Source organism: Heliangelus exortis, chromosome 15 (genome assembly GCF_036169615.1).
Source record: "Heliangelus exortis chromosome 15, bHelExo1.hap1, whole genome shotgun sequence".
NCBI lineage: Eukaryota > Metazoa > Chordata > Aves > Apodiformes > Trochilidae > Heliangelus > Heliangelus exortis.
The window spans coordinates 8,986,280-9,012,802 of record NC_092436.1 but is presented as its reverse complement, the minus strand read 5'-3'; the positions used below and the strand labels follow the sequence as shown (position 1 = coordinate 9,012,802).

Genomic DNA, 26,523 nt, shown 5'->3' with positions numbered 1-26,523 from the left:
CAGTGCCCTGGTGAGGGACACGGTGTTCAATGGCAACGTGGGCCAAAGAGGGGAGGGCAATGAGGTGCCCACCTGGCCCAGCAGCAGCATTATTCCTGTCTCTTTGCTGCACCACAGCCAGCTGGGACCTTCTCCAGCCCCCTGCCCTCATTTGTGCCTGTGCAGGGTGCTGTAGAAGTGTCACAGCTGTGGAAGTGTCACAGCTGGCACATGGCCCTCTCCAGCCTTTGTGCATCTGTGTCTTGCACCACACGTTCCTGTTAGTGCCCCTCCTGACATGCCTACCAGGAGGTGATTCTCCCTCGCCCTTGACTCCATTTTGGTGAAACCCCACCTGCAGTACTGGGTCCAGCTCCAACACGGAAAGGCCATGGAGCTCCTGCAGCGAGCCAAGGATGATCAGAGGGCTCGAGCATCTTTCCTTTGGAGACAAGGTGAGAGGGTTGGGGTTGTTCAGCCTGGAGAGGGCTTGGGGGAGACCCTATAAGGGCCTTCCAGTACTTGAAGGTGCTACAGGAAATCTGGGGGAGGACTCTACAAGGACACGTAAAACGACGCGTAATGGTTTTTAGCTGCAAGGGGGGCAGATTGTATTTGATCCTAAGAAGAAATTCTTCACTTTGGGGCGGTGAGCCACCGGCACAGAGAAGCTGCAGATACCCCTGGTCTCTCCGCCCACGCCGAGGGGTGTGGGGGTTGTCACTCCGTGTCCGTTCCGGAGCCGCCCCCGCCTCACTCCGCGCGTTGCCTGCAGGGGGCGACACCGCCCGCCGGGGGGTTGCGCGGGGCCGTGCGCGGCGGGGACGCCAGGGGGTGCCCGAGGCCGCGCGGCGGCGCGCGGTGCGTGCGCGCGCGTGCGGCGGGAGAGGTGGCGGAGAGGAGGAGGAGGAGGGAGGGAGGAGGGGAGAGGGGGGGGAGCCGGGGCTGGTGAGGGGGGGGAAGGGAGGGAAAGGGAAGGGAAAGGAACAGGAGGGGAGCGGGGGGGGGAGAGAAGCTGCCGCTCGCTCCCGCCCTCAGTCGCGCTTGCGGAGCCGCAGCCGAGCGCAGGGCGCAGCGCTGTCCCTTCAGCACCGCGCGCCGGAACCTGCCCCACGCCTCAACCCCCGGGCCGGGACCCCGACAGTGACCGCCAGGTTTGCAGTAAGTAGGGGGGGCTCGGGGGAGGAGATGGGGAGGGGTTCGGTGGTGGGGGTTGTGGGGGGAGTGTTGCCCTTACCCCACCCCACCTCAACATCATCATCACTCACAGCGCAACCCCCAGCCCCGCCGGCCCTGGGGAAATGGGGGCAGGGGACCCCCCCAAGCATCCCCCACCCCAGGGCGTGGGGGTTGCACGGGAGGGTTTCTGGGTTTCTGTTCCCTCACAGCGGTCGGTTCGGTGGGAGTGGGGATGCTCTTTGGGGTGTCTGTGCCTGGGAAGGAGCAACTCTGAGCTGACCACGGGGGTTTTTGGGAGATATTTGTGGGGTGTCTGTGTAGGGCACGACAAAACCCATGTGTGAAGCGGCATCGCGGTGCGGTACGTGCGTGGTGTGTTTAGAACCTGGGCATCCATGCCCGGGTATCAGATGTGCCAAGCAAAGCGGGGTACAGCAGCAGTACCCCCCCCCAGCCCCCTTCCTGCCCCCCTTGTGACATTGATTGCCTTGCTGGTTTTAGGTCTGGAAAGCAAGGTCCAAGAATGGTGAAGCTGGGGAGTAATTTGAATGACAAGAACAACAAAGCACCATCCAACGAAGATGGTTTTCAGACAGTCCCTTTGATCACACCTTTGGAAGTAAATCACCTGCAGTTCCCAGCTCCGGAAAAGGTAAAAGAAAATATCAAATGGTGCTCCTGCATGATTATGCACAGACATGCCCTGAGGTTTTCACTGCCATGGTAGTTATTGGCCTCTGATGATATGAGCTGTGTCATAGTGCCTATTCAATACATAAAAAGGGATTATATTTGGTAGTGCGTTTATCTATTTTAACATGGCAATTAAGCACACAACTGTTTCTTGACACCTTTCCTTCTCAGAAAAATCCCAAATCTTCCTTCATACATACAACTGGAGACGTCTTCGTGTGTTTCTCTTGCAAGTGCTGGAGAAATTGAGAAGCAGTTTACAATGCATTGTTGTTATTAATCAGTAAGATAAATTGCCTGTATGGAGAGTAATGTGACAACACCTCTAAAATAAGCAGCTGTTTTAATTGTTGCACTTAAGGTTTGTTTTCTTCTCCATGGCTTTACAAAGCTTATTTGGGCACTGAGGATGCTGATGTCTCTGAAGAGAGCAGCTGAGTTCTCCCATACCTGGCGTGGTGATGGAGCAAGCCAGGGCCTTGTTTTCCCCATGGATTCCAGCCAGAGGCCAGCTCTCTCCACTGCACACTCAACACTCTCAGAACTGAATGCAGCCCTAAACCACCCAGAAATTGCACTGGTGATTGGTTGTTGTTTGGTGGCTGGGGATTTGTATGTCCCAGGAAATCTTTTGTCTCCATCAGTGCAGTGATGCTGCGTATCAGTATAACCTGATGAGGTCATGATGAGACCATAGAAATCTGTTTGCCTCAATAGTCCTTACAAAAACAAAACCTGTCTAAAATGGAGTTCCCAGGTGCCACAGAGATAGAGCCAACTTACCAGAAAGTACAGACAGAATAATTTAGATTTCACAGGAATAATAGTAAAATTAACAGTGATGATTGTGGAACTTATATCCTGTTTTTACTGTAGTACAAAATGAGTTTTGTCTAAATATATTCAAAAAGCATCATGGTGGATGTGATAAAACTGCCTAGATATAAAAGTAAAATCATAACATAGTTTATTTTATGATAGAGCTGACTCTACTGCCTTGACAATCTGGAAACCACAACTGTGCCAGCCAAAGGAGGTAGTTTCATTCTCCATGCACCTCGTGGCAATCAGGTTCAACTTCACTGAATTCAGGAGAGTTATACTTCCATGAATGGTTGTGAATGAGAGACTAAATTGGCCCTTATCTATCACTCTGATAAATAAGATTAAGGAAAATAATTCAGACAAAGCAGCATGATTTATCATAAACATCTGAGAAGCTCAGAGGGAACTAGAGATGTGTCAAAGTCACTTGATGCCAATACAGATGGCTTGTTGAGATCACACAGTGTCACACAATTTAAGTGAAATTTAAATGACTCCTGTATCAGGTGAGACATGGACAACCTAACAAAAATCCTTTCAAGCTAATAAAATGGTAACAAGTGTTCTCACAACCACTGAGCTCCAATTGCCTGTTGGTGAACAAACACTGGAGTGTAGTGAGATTCTGGTGAGATTCCTTGCTGATTTTTCTGTTTAAACATGCCTACATCAATAATTCACACATTGTCAGGTTACATTACCTCCATTACCATGCGTTACTGTCAATGCATCCACTGAAATCCATATTTTTCTTTCCTGAAGAGTGGGATGTGTCTCCAAGAGCGTTAACCCTGATTCAGAACTTACTGAAGTCAATGGTATTGATTTTTGCAGGCTGGGGTTCAGCTCCTATGTGCAGTAGGCCTGGAGTTAAGAGGGAGTGGAGATCTGCTTGCAAGAAGGAGAGGTTTTTTAACGATAAAAGCAAAAGAATTCACAGTCTTTTTCCTTTGCCCTTTGAAGAAGAGATTCTGTGGGGGTGTTCACCCTTGGGCAGAAGGTCTCTTAAAAGACCTGCTAATAAGGCACTGAGCCTCAGGTGAAAAGCTTTCCAAAAGGTTAAGTGATGGGGGAAATCTCAGCTTTAAACTTAGGAAAGTGAAGCTGCTACTGAATTCAGTCAGACTGTGCTTGAGGAAGAGTAGACACAGATTTCAAGTGTTTCAGAGCATATTCTTGTTAGGACTTGCCTTGAGGCCAGGTGGCAGAGTTAGAAAAAAACCCTCTAAAATCGATTTGACTTTTTTTTTTTTTTTTTTTTTTTTCCTATTTATTCCTAAAATCTGCCAGCAGTTGATTTTTGGCTTGGTACAGAAAGAACATAACCCAAGGTGCTTTCTTCCCCTCTTGCGTGGGGTGCGGCATAAATCACCGTACCAAAGCAGGCTGGGTGTTGGGGGTTGTGTGCCACAGCTCGAGAAGGGCTTTGCTCTCTTGTTTTCTGAAAAACAAACGCGTTGCTTGCTCGCTCTTGCTGATCCACAAGGAGGCAATCAATGGTCCCAGACCTGCTCCCTGCCGGCACATCCCCTGCCCCGAACCGCATCGCCCTTGCTACTGCAACAAAGACCCACTGCATCCTCCTGTAAGTGACATCTAAGCAAAAAGATAGATTAAAAAACCCACCCTGCTAAATGCCCTGGGCTTCTCTTCAGCATTAGAAGGTATCTTCAGTTGAGACAATGTGAGCTTTCAACCTAGATCTAACCTTGGGTCTGGGGCAATCCAGGGTGCATCAAAACCGGAGCGCAGAGGGTTTGGCTGCAGCCTGGGGCTGTGTGTGTGCTTGCTCTGGGTTCAGTGTGTCTGGAAAAGGAGTGGTACAGCTTTTGGCTAGTGATCCAAGGGTATATTAGGTCTGTGCAAGGCACCCCAACATCTGTTATTACCAGTGTGCAGCTGTGCCTTCACCTGGTGCATATATGTTGCATGACAAAGGTTTGCAGCTCTGTTAATTTATAGGGTTTTTCCAGTTGAGTCTTAGACACCTGCATGCAAGAAGGATAACAAACCTGTTGTTTGTCAGTATACTTACCTTTGCAGATCCTTAAAAACACCCCTCAAAGCCAATGGAATCTACATACTGAAAATTGTGTTTTAAGGCCATCAAATATCAGATTTTTCTTCATTCTAAGGATATTTTTATAACTAGATCATTTGAGGGCCACTCAAAGTGATTCTCAGCATTAACCTCTGAAGGTGTTTTGCTACAGCTTTATCTTTTTCTAAGTGTTTTTTCTGTGTCTGGCTCCCTCTCCTCTATCATCAAAAGGATTCAAAGGAAAAACAAAAATTACTTTTGTTCATGTGATATAATCCCTGAAGCCCATCTCTTTTCAGATAGTTTCTTAATTATAAGAAATCATGTGAGGGGGAAGCAATTTCTTAAAGGTATGCTTAAGATTACTGATTGTCCTTTTGGGGATGCCCTCTTAACAGTCTGGTTTTTCAAAGGGCAGTGAGTTTAGCAGCTTCCTCTGATGTCCACCTTGATGCTGCTGGAAAAATTCAGGCAGAAATCCAGGAGGCTTGAATTTGTCAACCTTTTTTTAAGATTATTGGCTGCTGGACTGGCTGTTTCTTTTTCCACCAAATGAGGATGTCTCCTCCCAAGGCTCATGCTATTCCTCCTGCAGTGTCAGCCTTCTCGGTGTTCTGTCAGCAGTTCTATAGCTGCAAGGGGGAAAATGTACTCAGGACAGTAATACCTCCCCTAGGGTGTTAGGCCTGCTGTGTATTTATATTTACTGACTATCTTCAACCATTCCCCATGCCTCCTGTCCTCTTGCTGGGGCATTTGCAGAAGGCAGAGACAGATGCTTACAAAGAATTTTTGCGTGGCCTTTTTGCTGAAATCCTCCACCCATGTAACAGGAATAATAGCCACCACAGATTGCAAGCCCTTGACCTGGCTTTTTTTGTCTCTGAATTTAATTTCTTCTTATTGAAAAAGCAAACAAAAAAGTATTTATTTCTTTTAGGACCAAAGAGGAGAAGGCTAGCTGTTCACTTGTGTTCCTAGGTGTAGACAAAGGGCTTTGGCACCTAATTTTGTGTCTCTGCAATGATAACACTAAAAGATATGCAGATCTGCAGCTTTTCAGGGACCATACTGTTTCACTGAAATTTTAAACATGACCAACAACCGGGGACCTCTTTGTCTCGTGGGCTCACTTCAGTATAATCCAGCAGGAAGTGCCTCTTTTCTGGCAGTAAAAAATCCTCATTTTACATGACGCAGAAGGGCATGGAAGCTATTGACAGGGCTGAAAACAAACATCCGGCATCTCTTTTGTGAGGGAAGCTGCAGAAGTCTTATCGTGTGGCCCATTGTTCTTTATTTTCAATGCACCTGGGGGCTTGAGAAATAATTTCTGTCATGACAAATTCCTGCTAGCCAAACCAAGGCAGAAAAAACCAGATGTAACTGATCTCTTTAGGTGCTTTTCCCATCCCATCCTATTGCCTCTCTCCCTCCCTGGCTGCTCTGAGTGGTCAAGGCTGAGCTTTTACATGGAGTAATCAAGAGTTCCTGAAAATCGGGAGGGTCCCTGTATTGACAGCCCTGTCCCTATTGGTTTAACAGAAAAATAATGTTTTGTCCTGGTCAGCTGAGCAGGCATAATTAATAGTACTCTGGATGAATGCTTTTGTACCTAGGGGACTAATTACAGCTCTGTCCTGAATTCCTGATGCCAGCCTTCCCTCGGTGATTTCAGCCTGAGGGCCCACAGTCAGGGCAGCAAGGGGATGGTTTTGGGGTTCTGGTGCAGGTGGTGGAGCCAGAGGCAGCTCAGCCCCCCGGGCCCTGCTTGGGAGGGGAAATGTCTGTGCTGGTGAGTTCAGTGGGATGGAGCAAGTGGCAAAAGGAGAGATGGGACAGGGAGGAGGAGGATGCAAAAGAGGCAGGGTAAAAGGGAGGAGGATGCAAAAGGGAAGAAAGCAGGAGTAAAAGACAGGAAGGGAATAAACAGAGCATTGCAAACACAAAGGAATGGGCAGGCTGCCTTGCCTTTCTTTAGCCTTTCCTTTCTCCCCTTAGGGTACTCTGCCTAATCCCCACACATACCGAAGTCTGAGCTTTCCTCTCCTGTGACATTTGTCCTCCTCCTGCACAATGTAAATCCCTTTGTCCTCTAAATGTGTATCTGAATGCAAACAACGCCTCTGCTCATTAAGCTGTAATAAATATTTGCAGCAATATTCACTCTGGCAGTGCAGGGTTTCTGGGGAAACCTTTTAATTCTGTTACCATGTCTTGGAACACCGTACTTGATGTTCTTGGCAGTTCGTGGTCCTCCCCCTTTGTACATGGCTGCTGTCAGGCTGCCTGCCTCTCTAGCACACTGAACCCCTCTTGTAGGGCTGAGCAGATCTTTGCTGCAATCCAAATCTGTGCCTGCAGCCTTTGCAGATGCCTGGGGTGGCATTCAGCTGCCTCGCTCGCATACAGATACCGGGTGCTGCTGCAGCTCTGGAGTGTGGACAGTCCCAGGATTTGTGTAGCCTGTAGCAGAAATTTCTCTCCTTAACTGCACTGCTCTCAGTGTCTGGGTTAGGTTGTTTGAAGCTTGCTCAGGTCTGGTTTTGTGAGCTCCATTGCCTCTCTTAAACCCAATTATGTCTGCACTGCAATTCCTAGAGCTGCATTCTGCAGAGACAGCAGAAATGGACACATGAGAAGTGTGTTAGGCTATGGATGTTTGGCTAAGCCCGTTGCAATCTATTCTTTATTCTAACATGAAAGGCCATTGCTGCAGGTGTGGGGCATTTCAGCAAGACTGTGAAGTGAACCGTGCATACCAGTTACTTACTGGTCTGGAAGGTAAGTCTGGGCAGTGTTCTTGACTGGTGTAAATGGATATAGTTTAGCTGAAATCAGTGAAGCTGTGCTAGGTTACCCTCCCCTGTTTGCCATCACTACAGTTGAGCTGTTGGTTCTTTTGTCTGGTTTGTTATGCCCTCTCTGGGCTGAACCCAGTGAAATCAGTTTTTGTCACCCTTTTGCAGCCTCTTGTGGGTTCCTGATGGTTTTGGTCACCTCGGGATTTGTAGGGAGACTTAGCTGAATAATTTCCAAGCTGCCTTTGTGCTTGCAAGCTCTGCTTTTCCCTCCCCAGCAGCTTTCAGCTCCTAATGTAGCTTTTGCATTCTGTGCTGCCATTCATCAGTGGTGCCAGAGCTGATTACATTTGCTGTCTTTGTCCTTTTGTGATGTTCCTTATGCCTGGAATATCTTCCTGGCACTGATTCAGGAGACCGATTTTTTTCCTCCCTCCCTCTGTGAAACTCATTCCCATCACAAAACCCATTGGATGAGCTGACACAGTGAAAAAAAAACAAAAAAACCTCAAGTGTTTCTACTGACTGTGGCTTTCTCCATTGACTATGGATTTGATCCCTGAGCATCTTTTTCTTAAATTTTCTGTGTTCTTTTTGGTTTTGCTGCTTGATACTCAGGCATTTTTTTGTATTCAAATAGTGACCAGGGGACTGCCATTACTTATATCCTGTAGATCTGTCAGGAGCATTAGGTAAGATGTATTCATCCTTTAGATTTGAAAGCATAGCTGCCTCTCCCATGGGATGAGACACAGTCATAACTATTTGGGAAAAATTTTCAAGACCTAATTGTCAAAAAATCTGGAAGTCTACAGCATGGTTTTTGCCAGGTAGGCTCAGAATACTAGACCATCCTGCCCATCATGTCCTATTTCTAGCAGTAGCCAGTGCAAGAGTCAGAAGGGGGCACAGGAGATGCTGCAGTAGGTGTGGAGCAACTCACGTCTCATCCTAAACCTGCAAAGAAAGAGATTGTTTTAAGCCCTGAAACATGATTTTCCCATTTCTTTTCCCATACCCTTTTAGAGCTGAGTATTTTAACTTCAGCTACTGTTGGCAGTGTGCACATCCCATTTGCTCTTTGAAGCTGGCTGTGTGTGAGGATTAGAGCTTGTAACTCACTGGAGAATTCTGTGTGTGAGGAGGTGGTGACTTGCAGCCACCCCTTGGCTTGTAGCACATAATCCTAGAAACCAACTTGTCACAGCAGATTTAGTGTCAAGTCTGGGGGTTTCCATCTTGCCATCATCAGTGACCTGGGCAGCATTCTGCAGCTGGGCTGTGGTCTGAGCCTTTCTCAGCTGTTGATGCTCAGTTGAGTAATAAAGGGAAAGGAAAGCAAGAGATCAGTGCCAGTGATAAGTGTGTATTTTCTGCTGCCTCTCTGCAAGGCATGAGGGAAGGCCACATCTGTGGAAGCCAAGAGTCTCATTTTTATTTAAAAGTGAGCATGAGTAACCTACATGGAAACTGCTGGATGTGTTACAACCATTTTGTGGGCCTAGAAAGTCCAGCTTTGAACCCAGAGGAAACCTTTCTCCTTGGTAGGAGAAACACATTTTGTTTATCCCTTCTGTTGATCTGAAAGCCATTCTGAGTGAGAGACTCTTCATTATTAATAATCCTGGGAAGTAGTATTTTAAATGTTTATGGTTTGCACTTTGCAGCACCTGAACCTCAATATATTACATGCATGGTGGCAGTGAAGTGGGAATTATGACAGAGCTGCATGTCCTTTTCCAAATGAATAATTTAAAGTTTTCACAATGCCAGTTACATTAAATATTACTACTCATTTCTTCAGGGGAAACCATAGAGCTCAAATGCAAATGTAAAGTGGCAAGAAATGATGTTACATTTAGTCAGTCTCAGACAAGACTCACAATTCATATCAGTTAATTTTCTGAAACACTTACTTCATCCCTCTGCAGGAAAATCCTTTTTAAATTTCCATGCTTAATGTGATTTTTTCCCATTTGTCACGTTTCAGGTCTACTTTGCTCCTTCCTCCTGAAAACAAATGCTTTTAATATGGTCCACTTGTTTACAAGCTTGCATTTTTCTTTTTGGCATCCCAAATCTCTAGATCTCCCAGCACTCTCCTGCTGTTTACTTTCTCAAGGTTGTCGATGATCAATTTCCTGCTGTTGTATGCAGACTCTCATCTGTTGTTCCTCACCTCAGCACACCTATAATTTGCCAAGGCATCACTGCAGAGAATGGTGCCTGGTGCTGCATTCATTAAAGCTGAGGGAAAGTTTCCAATTGATTCCAGTGGTGTCACTAGCATTAAGCCTAGAATAATAAGTGCATTTAGGTTTAGAACTCGATAAATATATTAGCAAAAGGCATCATTAGAAAAAATCTTGCTTGTGTGGGGCAGCATGATAGATACAGCTTTTTCTCCTTGTAGTGTTTGGGATCTTAAAAATTTATAGGCCATTTTATATAGGCTGCTTCCTGAAAGGCATTTGAGGGAATGGAATGAGGAACCAGAAGATGCAAGACAGAGAATAGAATGTAAGAACTTTTCAAGACATGGAGATGCTACACCTGCTGGTTTATGATGGTTGAGGACAGAGAGCTGTCATTTTTCATGGAGTATCTGACTTCATACCCACCTCGGCCAGATCTCCTGTTAGCCCCTAATCCCACGAGTGTTACATTTATATGGAGAATGTTCTGATACTGCTCAGTTAATAAAAAACAGAAAATACAGTGCTTTGTAAGTAGCAGCAGGCTGAGGTCTGTCTGCCTGATTGAACCACCAATGCTGATGTGACTCAGCACATTACTAAGCCTTCTGGGGTTTTTTTCCCTCTCTTTTTTTCCCCCCTACTCCTCTGGCAGTAATATGGTGAAACTGGGGTCATGCTGCTGTGTAAAATGCTTTGAGCAGTCTTGCTGAGGAAAGCTACAGGAGCCCTGAGCATCTGTGTTACAGGTGGCTGTGGGAAGGTGATTTAAGCCAGTTTAAACTCAGATCTGGCCAAAGCACTTAAATGCATATTTAACCCTGAATATCTGACTAATCCAGCTGATGTTAAGAGGACTACTTACATGCTTAAGTGGTTCACTGAATTGGAAGCTAATGAGTTCAAATGCTAGATAAACTTAGTTTTGGAAGAAGATGCAAGAACAGGGCAGTGATGCAAGTGTGGAAGTTGCAGAGTGGATTCCTATAATTGTGTCTTTTACAGCTCCTTGGAAGCTCTTTTCTCTTTTCTTGTAGTCCTACAATCAGTCTGCAGATTTCAGCTAGGAAGCAACTTTCAAAGAACAGTTCTTATTTGTATGTCAAATGAAGAAAGTCCCAGGTAACTTATTTGTGTCTCTTTCATTGCATCTGTCATAAACAGCACAGTCTCTCTGCACTTTAAAGGTGGAGGCTCTCTGAGAAACAGTGTGAAAACTTTAAGAACAGGTTACAGCAGCACTGAAACTTGCAGGGAGATCCCTTAAGCTAGAATTCCTCTGAACTCCATCGAGAGTATTGGCTTTAAAGTGCTATAGATAGGCTGGACTGAGCTGGCAGGGATGCTGCACTCTTTGGTGGATGATCACAATGCACAAAGTGAGGCACAGGCACAAGTTAGTGCTGAATCAGGGCCTGGATAATGAAACACAAAGGCTGACAAGTGTCCAAAGAAATTCAGAGGGTATTTATCCAGCAATCACAAAGACTTGGACAATCCAAATAGCTGATGGGACTGTTTCTGGTTTTTAATATTTATTTGCAGGTGTGCAGGCTGCTTGCTGGTGATGATAAAATAATAAAAAATAAAAATGTGGACTGGCTTTGGGCTGGCTAGGGATGGCAATCTGAAACAGCCAATCTGTTCTCACCATGAGGAGTCTGAGTGAGGACAAACCTTAGGGAGCATACAGGAGGGGAGGGCTCAGAGGCAAATGCAGAGAATGGACAGAATGGTGTTGTTGCAGTGGGGATAGGGAAGGGGCTAATTGTCTTTTTTTGGTAGTAGTCAAGAGATTACTTAAGCACTGCTGCAGTTGTCTGCATTTATTGTCTGTATTGCTGAGGCCAGAGCAAGCCAAGCAGTGCTGCCAGCTCAGGATGCTGCCCCATCAGAGAGGTTCATTTCCCCCATAGCAACACTGCAGAGAGGGAATGAGGAGCTGGGTATTTCTTTTACTTCAGATGCCTTTTTGCAACCTATGCAGGACCCCAATTTTATACTCCCTTTCACCAGCTTCAATCAAGAACTCTGCTGAAGTCAGCAAAGCTGCATAGCAGACAAGAAGAGGGAATGGGAATCATTCTGTTTGCTGTGGTTTGTAATAAACACCAGAGGCTCTCCCAGGAAAGCTGTCATGGTGTGAGATGGATGTACCTTGTTTGCACTGAAACTGTGGGATCCTGGGCTGTGCTGCAGATCCTCTGGGGCAGGCAGTGATAAATAAGTGCTGACTGTGGATTCTGTGGGGGTTTTATTACTGTACAATCAAAGATAATTTGGTTAGAATATCTGGAAGACCTTACTGCCAGAAATTTTTTCTTGGGGATTAAATGTAAAGGAAAGGTGAAAAAGGAGTGATGGCAGAGAGTAGGGAAGGCAGACCTTTTCCCACCCAAACCAAATCAGCAAACTGGAAAATGAAAATGGATAACCAAGCAGAATACCAATAAACAACAATGCTAAACAATATAAATTTTTTTTTCTTTATAAGATTAATTATTCATTTTCTATTTTTGCAGAATACCAAAAAACAACAATGCTGAACAATATAAAGATTTTTCTTTATACGGTTAATTATTTATTTTCTAACTTTGCCCTTACATTAATACTTGGTGCTTTAGAGAATTATTTTGGGTTTTGATGAGGTCTCATTTAGATTTCTTTCAGAGACACTTCACAGCTGATCATGCCTGGGAGGCTGTCAGCATAGCAAAGGCTCTGCTAAAAACTGGTGTGTGTGTGTGTCTGTGTCTGTGTGTGTGGTGTGTGTGGTGTATGTTTGTGTCTGTGTCTGTGTGTGTGTGTGTGTGTGTGTGTGTGTGTGTATGTGTCTGTGTGTCCGTGTGTGTGTCTTTGTGTGTCTGTGTTTGTGTGTCTGTGTGTGTGTCTGTGTGTGTGTGTGGTGTGTGTGTGTCTGTGTGTCTGTGTCTGTGTGTCTGTGTGTGTGTGTGTCTGTGTCTGTGTGTGTGTGTGGTGTGTGTGGTGTATGTTTGTGTCTGTGTCTGTGTGTGTGTCTGTGTGTGTGTGTGTGTGTGTGTATGTGTCTGTGTGTCTGTGTGTGTGTCTGTGTGTGTCTGTGTGTGTCTCTGTGTGTGTGTGTGTCTGTGTGTGTGTCTGCGTGTCTGTGTGTGTCTGTATGTCTGTGTGTGTGTCTGTGTGTGTCTGTGTGTGGTGTGTGTGTCTGTGTGTGGTGTGTGTGTCTGTGTGTGTCTGTGTGTCTGTGTGGTGTGTGGTGTGTGTGGTGTGTGTCTGTGTGTGTGTGTCTGTCTGTGTGTGTGTGTGGTGTGTGTGTGTCTGTGTGTCTGTGTCTGTGTGTCTGTGTGTGGTGTGTGTCTGTGTGTGTGTGTGTGTGTCTGTGTGTGTGTCTGTGTCTGTGTGTGTGTGGTGTGTGTGTCTGTGTCTGTGTGTGTGTCTGTGTCTGTGTGTGTGTCTGTGTGTGTGTCTGTGTGTGTATGGTGTGTCTGTGTGTCTGTGTGTCTGTGTCTGTCTGTGTGTCTGTGTCTGTGTGTGTCTGTGTCTGTGTGTGTGTCTGTGTGTGTGGTGTGTGTCTGTGTGTGTGTGTGTGTGGTGGGTGTGTCTGTGTCTGTGTGTGTGTGGTCTGTGTCTGTGTGTGTCTGTGTGTGTGTGTGTCTGTGTGTGTGTGTCTGTGTGTGGTGTGTGTCTGTGTGTCTGCGTGTGTCTGTGTGTGTGTGTGTGTGTGTGTGTGTCTGTGTCTGTATCAGTGTGTGTGTGTGGTGTGTGTCTGTGTCTGTGTGTATGTCTGTGTGTGTGTCTGTGTCTGCGTGTCTGTGTGTGTGTCTGTGTCTGTGTGTGTGTCTCTGTGTGTCTGTGTCTGTGTGTCTGTGTGTGTGTGTGTATCCACACACCTGGATTGTTCTCTCCTGTCTCTGGACACTGCCAAGTTCTCCCTGGCTGGGGTGGTCTCACTGGTGCAGGAGGCTCAAGGGGTGTGAGGATCACAACTCAATTTCAGAAGCGTTGGTGTGGGCTTCCTGATGGCAGCTTGTTGCATGGAGAGGGGGTGAATGCTGCTGCAAAGTCAACATCCACACTCAGGTTTATTTATTTTGACTGTATATGAGTGAACAAGGGGTAGTTCTTTTCTTCTGTATGTGCAGCCCTTGCCCTCAGCAAAATTACATTCTTATCATTCCTGCCACAGTGTTGCCTGCTATCCCCACACTACAAGTTTTCAGTTTTCTGTTTCTCCTTTTATTTCAGCGCTCTCCTTTAAGGATGAGACCTTACTGCCTGCCCAGTCTTCTGCTGAGTAATTCCATCAGGTGTCTGACAAAGATACTGCTGGAGAGCAGATACTGAGCTTTTGCCATGCCAAAAGGCATTTAGCAAAGGTGCTTCTCACCTCCTCTGCTAAAGCTTTTTGGTTCTGCTGCAAATTTCTCTGCAAAACACTGACCAGCAGGCTGGCTGTGGCTCTGTGCACACACATCTCACTGCTGGCACAGTCAGCAAATGGGGTTTCAAGCAGCCTCTGATCTGGCTGGGGTCTGAGCTCACTTCTTTATTCCCAGAGGTGACAGGCATTGGATCTGATGCCTTGTGAAGGGCTGGGGTGGCTTTCAGGCTCTACCCCTGTAGGCAGCATAATGCAAAGTGTCTGGGTTGTAGGATATTGGCTGAACGTAACAACAGGTAAAAAATACTTGTAAGAAAACTGCCATTAGTGAGAAAGAATGGAAGAATATTAAAGTATATCTAGAAACAAATAAAGCTTTAAAATATTTTTTTCCTTAAATTCTGGAGTCATGGTCTTTCATTAAGACCTAACGGTGGAGTTTGTGGAGAAGGTCTTATGTATATTTAAAGATTCTGTCTGCAGCTGAGATTTATACCCAGTAGGAATTATGCATTTGGGAGAACTGGATATTGGGACTGGTAGGCTTGCAAACAGAATGCACACCATTTTTCAACATGTCTGGCAGGTGCTGGTGGCTCATGCTCTGTAATTACTGTACTGGGCTTACAATAGTCCAGCAAGGAGGCTGGAAAGCTTGGGATGAGCTGCATGGAGTGCTGAGTGTGATTGCATCTTTTTGAGTGAGGTGAAGTCATTGCTTCTTCATAACTCAGAGGTAAGCTTGGCCAGTTTGTCCTGGCTGGAGTGAGAGCTTTGCTTAATTTGGCAATTACTGGGCTGCATTTCAGAGCATAGTGGGGTTAGGTTCAATAGTGGGTTCAGAGCAATGTTGGAGTCCATCCCAAGCCTCCCAAATCAAGGCTGTCCCCATGTCCCATCATCTAAATTGTGAGATCAGAATCCTGAGTTCCAAAATGTTAATATAGAAATATTTGGATGGCTTTTTGTCCCTTCTTCCCAAGTCTTAATGTTGCAAATGCTACTGTAGTAAGTATTATTGAGAGGGATTTGCTGAAGGATGTAAATATTCATCAGTCTAATGATTTGCATTTGAATCCAGAAAATTGGCTTATGACTCCACGCTGATTTTCTCTCACTCTGGTTTTCACATGGCATTAAATGCAGAAGGATTAAATACCTGGGGTTTTCTTTCATCCAAACCAGACTTTGCTGTCTTCATTTGGAAATAAGTTCTTCATTAGCTGGTAACTCAACCTTGGGCATCACTTAATCTTTTTCAATCCTGCATGACTTTTTATGTCTAATGAAGAGCTTTAGGATCACTCTTGTCACTCTGAGACGTACTTGTTACTGCTCCTGGAGTATTTAATTTTCACCTTGGCAAGTCTGGCAGCTGTGTAGTCCTGAATTTCAGAATGGGAAGCCAAAAAAGTGGAAGTGTTGGCCCTGGGAACAAGAGCTTTGATGTTCTTCCTATCCTTTTGTGTCTGCAAACCACACCAAGGCATTGTTCTGGGTTGCTAATCCTGTGCAGGAGTGCAGGGATGGTGCTTGCTGACAATCACAGCCCCTTCTCTGGGGATGAGCTCTGGGTCCTGGCTAGGGCTGAAAAGACTCTGGCTGTGCTGGTGTGCTCTCTCTGCTGACTCTAAGATTCCCATCTATAATGGGGTGGATACATTGGCTTCTCTGAAGGGCTGTTTCTGAGTACAGCCCCAATACTCATCCCTTCTGGGAGCAGTTGGCATGTTACCTTTTCTGTGTTTGCAGTGCAGGTATTTTACCCCAAATATTTAGACTCATCCTCGGTAAATGTAGATTGACTGGTAACTTAACCATATGCTTTTTAAGCTACTTAGGGCTTTCCCATTGGCCTAAGGCATCTCATTTTTATAAGATTAGTCAGGAAATGACCCTGAGATCTTCTGGGAAAAGCCCAAGGTCATTTTTATGAGATTAATATTGAGAATTCAGAGCCTGAATAAATGAGACACCAAATAACCTGAATTCAAGTTGGTTTCAGTAGCTCTTGTTAGGACAGGGCTTTAATAAGTGAGGCTCTGCTTTAGGATGGGCTGTTCTGCTTGTTGAATACAATATAAAAAATACTTGGTCCTAAACAAAACTGTTTTTGAGACTATTTTAAGGCTCAGTGTAATGAGCTCACTGTCCTAGATCTATGGAATACTCATCTGGCTCTTTTAGTTCCTGAGTGCATGATGAGTTTGTATTATTATATGGTACTAAGATACTTGTGTAGGTTCAGGTAATGGTTTATATAGAAAAGCTTAGATAAAAAAAAAAAAAAGAAAAAGAAAGAAAGAAAAGAAAAGTATTCTATCTGCAGAAACCTTAAAAGTGCGTTGTTATTTTCCAGGTAATTGTGAAAACAAGAACAGAGTATCAACCTGACCAGAAGAACAAAGGAAAACTCAGAGTGCCCAAAATTGCTGAATTCACAGTCAGTTTTACTGATGGTGTAACAGAAAGACTAAAGGTAAGATTATTCTGCTGGCTTCTGATGCAAATGCCATTTATTTTAAAATAACAGAATAAAAGCAACATAACAAATTCACAACTTCACTCATCACTAGGGTCAAAGAGAGGTTTATCTGTGTGAGTATAAAGCTTTTTTGTATTTTCAGGACAGGCATGGATATAACTTCAGAACTAGATCTAAAGTAAGAAATGTTTTGCTTTCCCCAGGAAGAGTTCTGAAAATGTTTCCTAGCCCAAACTGAAAGTAAAACATGTTTGAACCTTTTTTTCTTCTCAAACATTTGTGTTTGAATCACAGTGGAGACTGATGGAAACAATTTGTTTTGTATCTTAAAAATGATTTTGTCTTCTAGTCAAGCAACCATTTTAATACTTGAAATATTTTATTATTTTATAATTCTATTATTATATATATTATGGATATATGTATAAATTGAAATATATCTATATATCCATTTAACATGTATCTAAACCTGTCCTGTTCTGTAAGCAGTTTTGGTTCACAGAAACTGGAATTTTCTGATGAGAAATGTTTCCCTCGCAAATTTTCAACAGGCTCTACACAAACATGGACAGAAACTCATGAGTTATTGAGTCCCTTCGGTTCCTGTTGACTGCAACATCTTAGAATGGTACAATTCCTCCTAAAATTAGACTCCAAGCCTGTAGCTGTTAGTATTTTCTCCCTTTTCATTGAGAAGATGTGATGCTTTTCCTAAACCACAGAGCATGTGCGTGATAAAAATGTGAGATCTGATTTCACATTTTCGAAGTCAGAGGAAACATCAATGATAAAAATAGAAAGCATGAAGAGTAAACAGTGCCCAGAGGTAGTTCAGCTCCTTGAAAAGCTGGGATTTGGCTTATAAATTTTTATGCAAGGGTATCATCCTCCACAGCTATCAGGAACTGACTCAAGGAACTGAATATTCTTTCAGTTGTCTCACTTGTTCTTGGTTTTACAAGAAAATGAAAAATTGTGTTATAATTATTTTCTAATAATTTAGGAGAAAACCATCACTTGTAAAATACTGAGTTTGTTCAGCCATGAGAAGAGAAGGCTTAGTAGAGACTGGATTAAAATGTTCCAGTACTTAAAGGGAAGCTACACAGAAGATGGGGACTTGCTATTTACAGGGAGTCCCATGGACAAGACAAGGGGCAATGGGCACAAGTTGCTCGTGGGGAAATTCCATTTGAACAAGAGGAAAATTTTTCACTGTGAGGACAGTCAGACATTGGAATGGTCTCCCAGGGGAAGTGGTGAAAATCTCCACTTTGGGAAGTTTTAAATCTCAACTCAATGGAGTGCTGGGACATATCATATAAACAATTATGTGAGGAGGGTTGGACCAGATGATCCTTGAGGTTCCTTCCAACCTGAAATTCTATGATTCTATGAATATTCTACTGTGATCCAGGAAAAATTGTTACCATTAATCCTTGGTAAACTTCAAGATAAGGCTTGTTCAGCTTACTGAGAGGAGAAATGCTTAGCAGCTGCTCTCTTCTGAAGCAGCTCAGAATAGCATTGTTTCTATTTTTTCTAGAAATTCACTAGCATATATTTCACAAGGATGATTCTATTGCTTTCATCCAGGATATTTAAAGCCATAATTTATTCTAAAGAGGTGTATGAATAAATGTTTGTAGCTTCTTGGGTTTTGGGTTTTTTTTTTGTTTGTTTGTTTGTTTGAATACAATATAAAAATATAAAAATATAATATACTTGTTTTTTGTTTGTTTTGTTTTGTTTTTTGTGTTTGTTTTTTTGTTTTTGTTTTTCAGTGGTCATTACCTCTGGTGATCTAAATTACTTTCCAGGGGCTTACATGCTGTTGATTTTGACTGAATTCTTTGCTGATCTTATTGCATGTGTAGTACCTACTCACCACCAATGGTCACTCTGTTGGTACCACTGCTGAAATAAACAGCAATTTAGCCAGAGTTAAAAATCCCCAGTCTCAGAATCCACAGCAGACATTTTCCAGTGTGAACATACAAATCAGAACCAGACACCATGTGCCTGAGAAACAGCAGTAAATGTAGAGTCTCCTGGAAATGATGTGTTGGCTTGTGACCTGCAATAAATGGCATTATTGTTGGCATTGTAAGCAACTTCATTGGGTGTTTAAAGCTTAATCCTGCAGCCCTGAACAATGTGAAGGTCAATGTGAGGTGATCAAGTTTCAATCCCATCAAAAGATCTGTCTTTTTTACTTAAAAAAGCAGTCAAGAACTCCTCATTCTTACACCCTGTCAGATGTATAGCTGATCCACTGTTAGGGTTAAGTCAATCTTATTTTTTCTCATTCTTCCAACCCCCCAACTTGCTGTTGCATACAGGCTTCTCCTTCCTGTTTTGGATGTTGTCTCCTGTTGCTCTCACCCCTGTGTGCATGAGGGCTGCAGGGAAGGTGCTGGGCACATCACTGATGGGGCTTTGAGCTGCACCATTAGGATGGGGGATGCCTGTGGGAGCTGCATCTCTTCCAATGCAGACAGGCAGCATGAGCTTCAATTTTCAGCTTTTTCCTTTGCCTAAAGTCCACATGATTTGCATTGTCTGCTCTTCAATGTCAACTTATTAATCACTCAGCCTCTCATCTAATACTGGATAAGTCTATAAGCTTCTCCCTGCCTGCTCTTCATAAGCCTTACATGTATCATATTCAGTTCATAGCATTATTTCCTAACAGAAATGAGTTAATAGGTGATATTTCATTACCTTTTGTCCTTTTTTTTATTGCACCACATTTTTTATGAGTGCATATTTTTAGTGAAGTTGTTAAAAATACTGCCCTCTGGTTATAAGCAGTCTTATTGCCTGGTACTGATGAAATAATTTCATATTTTTGTAAGAGGAAATTGTAGTAACTTTTATTGTCAGAGTTTGGCTGCATTTTTAACAGCTTAAGAAAATGATAATATAAATGAGATCATGGTATTTTCTTTAGCTGCATGTTTGTTTTGCACAGCTTTTCAGTGTGTGATGTGTTAGCAGCATCATCCACACCTTCTTGCTAACAACTGATTAAAATTAAAGCATTCATCTATACCTGAGCCAGATGGCTGGGAGCAGGACACTGCCAGGAGCAAGGAAATCATCCCATTGATTTCTGCAAGAGAAGGAAAGGCCAAGAACATAGAAACATAGATGGTCTGTTGCTTTAGTGCCCTCAAAATATGAGTTCTGTTTCTGGTAGTTCTTGTGGGAAATACATCTTCTACTCTCTGCACAACTTGTGTGAGTCTATGGTAATATTTGAACTCAGGAGTTTTTATGGAGAGCTGTTTTGCTACCACAGCTCTACTAATCTGTGTACAGGGAACAATACATCTCAGCATGTGGTGCCTGTGTGCTGGGGAAAGAGACAGAACAGTAAGAAGGTGCAAAAAAATAGCCAGGAGGTCCTCTCCTATCTGCTGTTGTGCTGCTTTTGTATCCTGGAGAATACAACGTGAATTGTATTTTATTTTTCACCCAAAGGGTAGAATTATCATAAATTCAAACAGAAATATGGCCAAATAAATATCATTAATGACTGTATGTGGGAAAATGCTGCTGGACTCCATATTTATGACTGTGCTCTCTACCCACAAGTAACCTCTCTGGTTTTGTTTTTTTTTTTTTTAACATTCCTGTTTAAATCTGTGAAGTGCTTTTCTGTCCTCTATACTTCTGGTCACTTGGTACTGGAATGTTCTCAATGAAGAAAAAAACCTCTTCCCAAGTTCTTGGGTTTATTTTTTTGTTTGTTTGGTTGGGTTTTTTTTGTTTGTTTTTTTTGTTTTTGTTTTTCTGAGTCACATAGCTGAGTGACAGAGAAGAGCAGGATCTCTAGGGGAAATTTTGGAACCATACAAACATGGCAGTCAAATCCACAGATGCCCTTTATTCTGCCTTTTGGGTATCTTTTATTGAAGAGGCTAATGAATTATTAGACAACTTTCTCACATGAGCAAGCCAAAGCCAGAATCTAAGTTTATGCATGCATATTTTTCATCCATCCAGAATAGCTCTTAATTATCATAAAGAAGAGACTGTCCCTAGGCAACCGATCTTATTTCACACTACCTCTTCCAGGAATTTTAGATGATAGCTTCTGCAACTTGTCACATCTCCTAATGGATGAGATTATGATTCTCTCCAGCTCAGCACACTGTGTCCTGGAAGTTTGACCAATTAAGCTTATTCTTCAGCTGGATGAGTCAGCCCATACATACTTTATAACAACTACTTAAATAGCTAGGTGGAGTTGGGTTACAAGACAATGATGTCAAAATAGCTCATGGTTGAGCCATCCATACATAAAAGAAATTCCTTTTATCGTTTTACTCCTCCAGAGAGAAGCAATGACAACACTTTCTGTAAGCTGACTGGCAGTGATTTATAGACCTTGACTCCTCAAGGCTGCTTATGCCTTTGAAGTGTGTTTCCTTAGGAAGTTTTTGAACTGCAAAGGTCTTACTTTGCAGGAATGATGTATATCAAGGTTTCTAAGTCTGGAAGGGAAGAGTGTCTGGTGTTTACCTTCCTTTTTGCATGCTTTGAAGGGAGTGCATGTTGGGATGCTTTGCCAGCCAGGTGCATTAGAACAGATCTGCAAATGTGATGACTCTGTCATGCTCCTTTCTGGGACAACTCTAAACCTTTGCATTTGAGATAGGGCTTATTCTTCTCTTTGCTGGTGATATCTTGTGTTGCAGCTTTTAAGAACCATCTCTCATATGCAAGTGTCTTCATTCCCATGAGTTTCTGCCTTTTTTTTTTTTTTTTTTTTTTCCTATCAATACTGAAATGAGTTCAAATCCTCTTACTTTTCAAGCAAATTATCCAGTGAATGAAAAGTCTTGTTATGTCTGGAGAACAGGGATTCCAGTGATTCCTTTAGTCTTCCAACCAGTCCAGATAACACAGAAATCAACCAGAAGCATCTAAAAGGTGAAGAGTGGGTTCCTACCCACTTTCTTGACTGTCACTTAGCTGAAGCTTTTGTTAAAGACATCAGGAACCTGCTTAAGGAGAAACAAACTGGAGAACAGTTGTGGATGGGTTTTGTGCTTGATCCAGTCGGACCCAGTAAGTGTAGGCAGAATTGTGCTAGCCCTGAGTTTGTCCAGGGTTTTCTATCTCAAATACCATCAGAGAAGCTATTAGAGTGTCTTCCAGCATAGGCTTACAACATGGCTGACACATGTCAGTCACTGGGTTTGCCCAAATTGCTCGTGTGCAACCAGTTTCACCTCTGTTTTCACTACATACCATAGAGCTGTTTATTAGTGCCTTTTCTGGGAGACAATGATTTACTGTTGCTGGGGAGTAGCTGTAGTACTGTGGTAGCTGGGTTATAGTTACTGCCATAGTTATCAGGCTTCTCAAGGCTACCAAAGTTCTTTTCTTTTTATGGTTAATTTTCATAAGCAAGTTAAAGTTATCGGTCTTTCAGGGTTTTTATAATTAAACTATGTACTTGCCTTTAACAGAACAAGATGGGAGTGGGTGTATGGGGGAGAAATTGAGATATTTAAGATATTGTGTTGCAAGCAATTTATCTACCTGGAAGAATCATCTGCAAGCATTGATCATTGCTTCTCTGGAGAAAGCTGGGAATTTCACTTTTTGCTACAAGTTGGCAAGATTTATTTTCAGAGCCACTGCCTGTGTAATCCATTCCTGTTGAGTATGCAGCATGTTTCTTATCATTAGATCATCCCTCTTTTCCCTCCTCCCTGGAACCACTCTGATACGTGCAGATCCAGTAACCAGTGGATGTAATTGTTCACTGCACTTTTCATCATGTTCTTAAAATATAGTGGAACCCATTCAGATGTTTCTGCTATTGAAATGTCCATAGTGAAGCAATAATTTTCCTCTGACCTAATGTGAAAGACTTGGAACAGAATTGATTTGTCTGCAGCCACACCCTACAAACCAGACATTGATGCAATAATTGTACATTATCAAAAACAAGCCAGTATCTAAAATGCTTGGCTCCTAATTAAAAAAGATTTTTCTGGGCCAGGGCCAGGGCTTGATTCCCTGCTGGTAACATCTTTGCTGAAATGGGAGATGCTTCCCCTGCTTTCACCAGTAAAATCTCACCCAGTGAATCCCCAGGGTATTCAGCTGGATTGGAAGGACCTCCCTGTGAAAGGCATGGGTGTTCAGAGGAAAGGAAAGGGCTGGGGGAAGGTGGGGAGCAGGTCTTGGTCACCTTATTTCTGTGGGTAAGGTTTCTGAGATGCAAGCACAGGGTCTCTTGGACAGGGTGGTGCAGGGAATTGCTGTGTGGCAAATGAGTGAACCACGAGCATGGCTTTGAGAAATGCCTGAAGTCCCTGAATGCAGACCCTGATCTACCTAAAACCCATCAGGTTAAAAACCATCCTGCCCTGGTTTTTAAAGGGTGCATCCCCATGGCAGCTCTGCAGCTGGCAGCTCTCCCTTGCTCTGTTGCATTTACACCCAGTCTGAAATGTGACATTCCTGCTTCCCACTCTCCCCCTTCCCAAACTCCCCTTCCATGCTTCCATGTTCCTGCAAACTTCTCCACAGGATGATGATTTCATCTGTAGGCTCTTGCTTTATACTGATGGTTCTTCCTCCAACCTGCAAAGGAATGAATCTCAGAACAATGGCATGGGGCTTTTCATCCTGCCCACTCAATAGCTAAATAAATTTAAAGATTCCTTTAATTGTTAACTTACCACAGGGCAAGAGTAACTCATAGACAAAGGATTCCTTTGAGTGCGTGCAGAACAATTTTCCTTACTGCTTTTTAATACTAACAATAACAAGTTACCATGGCAACTGCCACATCACATTGGTTATCTGGAAGATGCAGAGTGGCTGCTGAAAGATCCCATTACACTGACTAATATCAGCAGTGCTCAAGGGAGGGAACACGCTCGAATACACAGATATTTTTCTCACTTTGGTGGTAATTGCTAAAGTGGCTTAGATGTTGTTTCCAGGCTGCACAGCATTTGGCTGAGCTGCATGATCTATGAGAAAAAGAGACAAAGCAGAGGAAAATCAGAAAGGTGTCGGGCACAGGGGAGCAGTGGCAGCAGCGTTCAGGCATCGTGTTGCACAGTGTCAGAGGTGACAGAGAGGTTTCCTGTTGGGTCTGGAATTCAAAGAGGGACTTGGAGAAGTGTCAGTATGAAGGGGTTGATGCTACTCTCCAGGGATTGCTTTGGAAGCTTATTCACTCCCTTTGGGAGCTCTCAGCTATCATCGGGCAGACTCCTTTCCTAGTGGGCTCAGCTACAGTGGGTGTCAGGGTGTCAGGGCTCCTTCCAGGGGTGTCAGGCAGCTCACTCTGCACTCACTTTTCCACTTGTCTATTAAACTGAAGCTTGGCCTTGGTTTTGGAGGTTGAATATTTTCCATTGCAATGCTGAGGGTCACAATTTCTCCTTTCTCAAAAATCCACTGCCCAGCCTTGCCTGGCTTTGCATCCACTTACATCTGATGTAAAGTAGCACCTGCATGGATTTAGACTCTCAGTTGTGGTGTGTATAAAAGGAAGTGAGGAATGTTGCAGAAATCATTCTTCTTCTCCTCTGGCTGTAATGGCAAGAGAAAGAGGATAAGTCACATCCATCCTAGTTGGTCTCACAGTTTGCATGGAGGTAGATTGATGGAGCCATTTGTGACCATCAGTGACAATTCAGAGCTGTGAGGATGAAGTGAATGTGGATTTGTGGCTCAGCTGCCAGGAAACAGGTATTTCTGATCACATCACCAGAATGCTGCTATAAACCCTGCAAGCCTTCCATTCCCTTTTCTGGATAAAACTCTTGTGGTTTTTATAGGAGTTCCCAGCTAATACCTTGCTTTCTGGTACAGGTTAAGTCTCAAGAAGGTAAAGTCAGGAAAAATTTCCATGTCTAAAATGCAGATATGAAAACTAGAATCCTCTGTAGGATTAGCTTAAGGACCACCTGGCAAAGAGAAGGTTAAAAAAAAATAAAAAAATAAAAAAATGGGCATAGCTTTTATATTAAATGGATAATTCCTTAAACTGTATTCTTGTTTTATATATTTTTTACAAAAACACACACATATACTCTTTTGCCAAGTCAGAAAAAGCACCTCAAATATATTTTATTTTTGCCATTGTAAGCACTGAGAGAGTAATCATCTGAAGAGATCTGTTTAGGGTTATTTTTTTCCTTCAATTGATTTTTGGAGAGAAGTAACTTAATTGCTTGCAGCAATTGCAGAAAATGTCTAAAAATGGAAGTCACAGAGAATAATCACACAACTAAGGGGTTGTGGGTAGATCTGCTGAATTCAGATTCTCCATGCCATGATATATTGCAGGGAGAAAGGAATTACAGAACAGAAACCCCCACTGACCCTTTGCTTTGGAACAAAATTCTCAAAAAAGATTTTCATATGCAACTGCATGGATGTGCCCATTGTGCTCATTACAAAATGTAATTGCAGTTCCCATTTAGTCTGCATGATTTCTTACATGGCATCTTTGTCTTTAAACACAATGCTGTGTTTCATTCTGGTACCTCTGCCACCCCACAGTAAACCTTGTTTGTTGGGTAATTTTCTTGTCAGCAATTGAGGTGTAATGAAATCTGCTTAATGCTGGTTTGGCTAATGTAGCAAAAGGGGCTGAATGGGGTGGAGAAGGAAAGAGTTTTCAACTGACTGAAGCCAAGGCAAAGTCTATTGACTGCCATGAAGTGCATTTTGAGTCTTGTAGCCAAACCACGGAATGTTACCAAAAAAAAAAAAAAAAGAAAAAAAGGAAAATGAAATGCTTCACTCATACGTATTTTTCCATGTAATATTTCATTCTTTCTATTTATAAAGCAGCACAGGCTGCTGATAGAATGTTAAACAGACCTGAGCTCCCTCTTGCTAGTACTTGCAGATGTATTAAGCCTGTTGGGCCAGATCCACAGCTAATGGACCTGGCCTTGTGCCTCTGAAGGCATCATAATCAGTTAGATTATTCATTTTTGTTGTTTGTTTTTTAAAAGTGAAGCTTTTGCAAGTCATTTGCAGCAATAAAGCTTCACATTTCTAATTTAAAATGGAAAGGCTTTTAATTCATAAGTTACCCAGGGGACACTTTGCTCGCCAAGTCCTCACTTTGTCCTTCCATGAAGCACCCACATAATAAGTTTTTTAAGAGAAATGGGTGCACTGAACCATGAATGCTGCTATATTATTACCTTTATTTCCTGACCTGTGATGGCTGACATAGATGCTGAAATGCATGTGAAAATGTTGACCTTTTTGAAGGAAGAAAATTCTAGTTGATTATTTATATTTTTTAGCCACCAAAGTGCACTGAGTAAAAGTATTTTAAGCTTGACTTTTGATTTCACTTTTATTGAAGAAGTCCATGGGACTGGGGAATGGTAGGGAGAAGTTATCTTGTGCTCTGACATACAAAGAGCTTAAGTTGTTCTGAGGATTTTTAAATCTTAGCTGAAAGGAACCCATTATATACTTTGTCTTCTGTTGTGACAGCTGATGAGGAAAATGGTAGTATCATGTGTAAAATTAAATAAATAATAGCAAATAATTTAAATAAAATAAAAATACTAAGAAAGTGTTTGGAGGCACATACATGGGAAAACATGCCTGGAGGATTTTGTACCTTAGTCCAGTATATAGATACTCAAGTCTGAAAGGTTTTACCCTGTGTGGTAATTTCATAAAGCAAACAGAGCTCAGCTTTTCCTTAGAACCAGGCTGATCCGGGGCTGTGGGATGGGGTTGGTGCTTGGGGTGGTTTTGCACACACACTGCCAGAGACAGCCAAACTTTTAGAGATGTAGATGTTTGCAGCTTTGGGTGGATCTTGCTGGAGTTTCTGTGAGTACCAGTGGGGAGCAGGGTGTGGAGCTGGACCAGAGTGTGTGTCAGATGTCAGGGACAGCAGCAGAGCAAGGAGCTCAGGATCCATCTCCCAGGTCTGCTCTTGTGTG

The 26,523-nt window shown here is 43.2% G+C and overlaps 1 protein-coding gene across 2 annotated transcripts in view; it reads left to right on the top strand.

Annotated features, from left to right (window-relative positions):
- The first annotated feature begins 360 nt into the window (after nt 1-360).
- Nucleotides 361-26,523, top strand: part of NSG2 (neuronal vesicle trafficking associated 2) — a 39,863-nt gene continuing 13,700 nt past the window's right edge. The window contains exons 1-3 of one of the 2 annotated variants that reach the window (XM_071758853.1): nt 361-434; nt 1,660-1,810; nt 16,433-16,552. In XM_071758853.1, the coding sequence (XP_071614954.1) occupies nt 1,682-1,810; nt 16,433-16,552 (249 nt within the window). In that variant the 5' untranslated portion in view covers nt 361-434; nt 1,660-1,681. Of the gene's footprint in view, nt 435-908; nt 1,141-1,659; nt 1,811-16,432; nt 16,553-26,523 lie in introns of those variants that run through there. The other variant, XM_071758852.1, reaches the window with a different exon arrangement.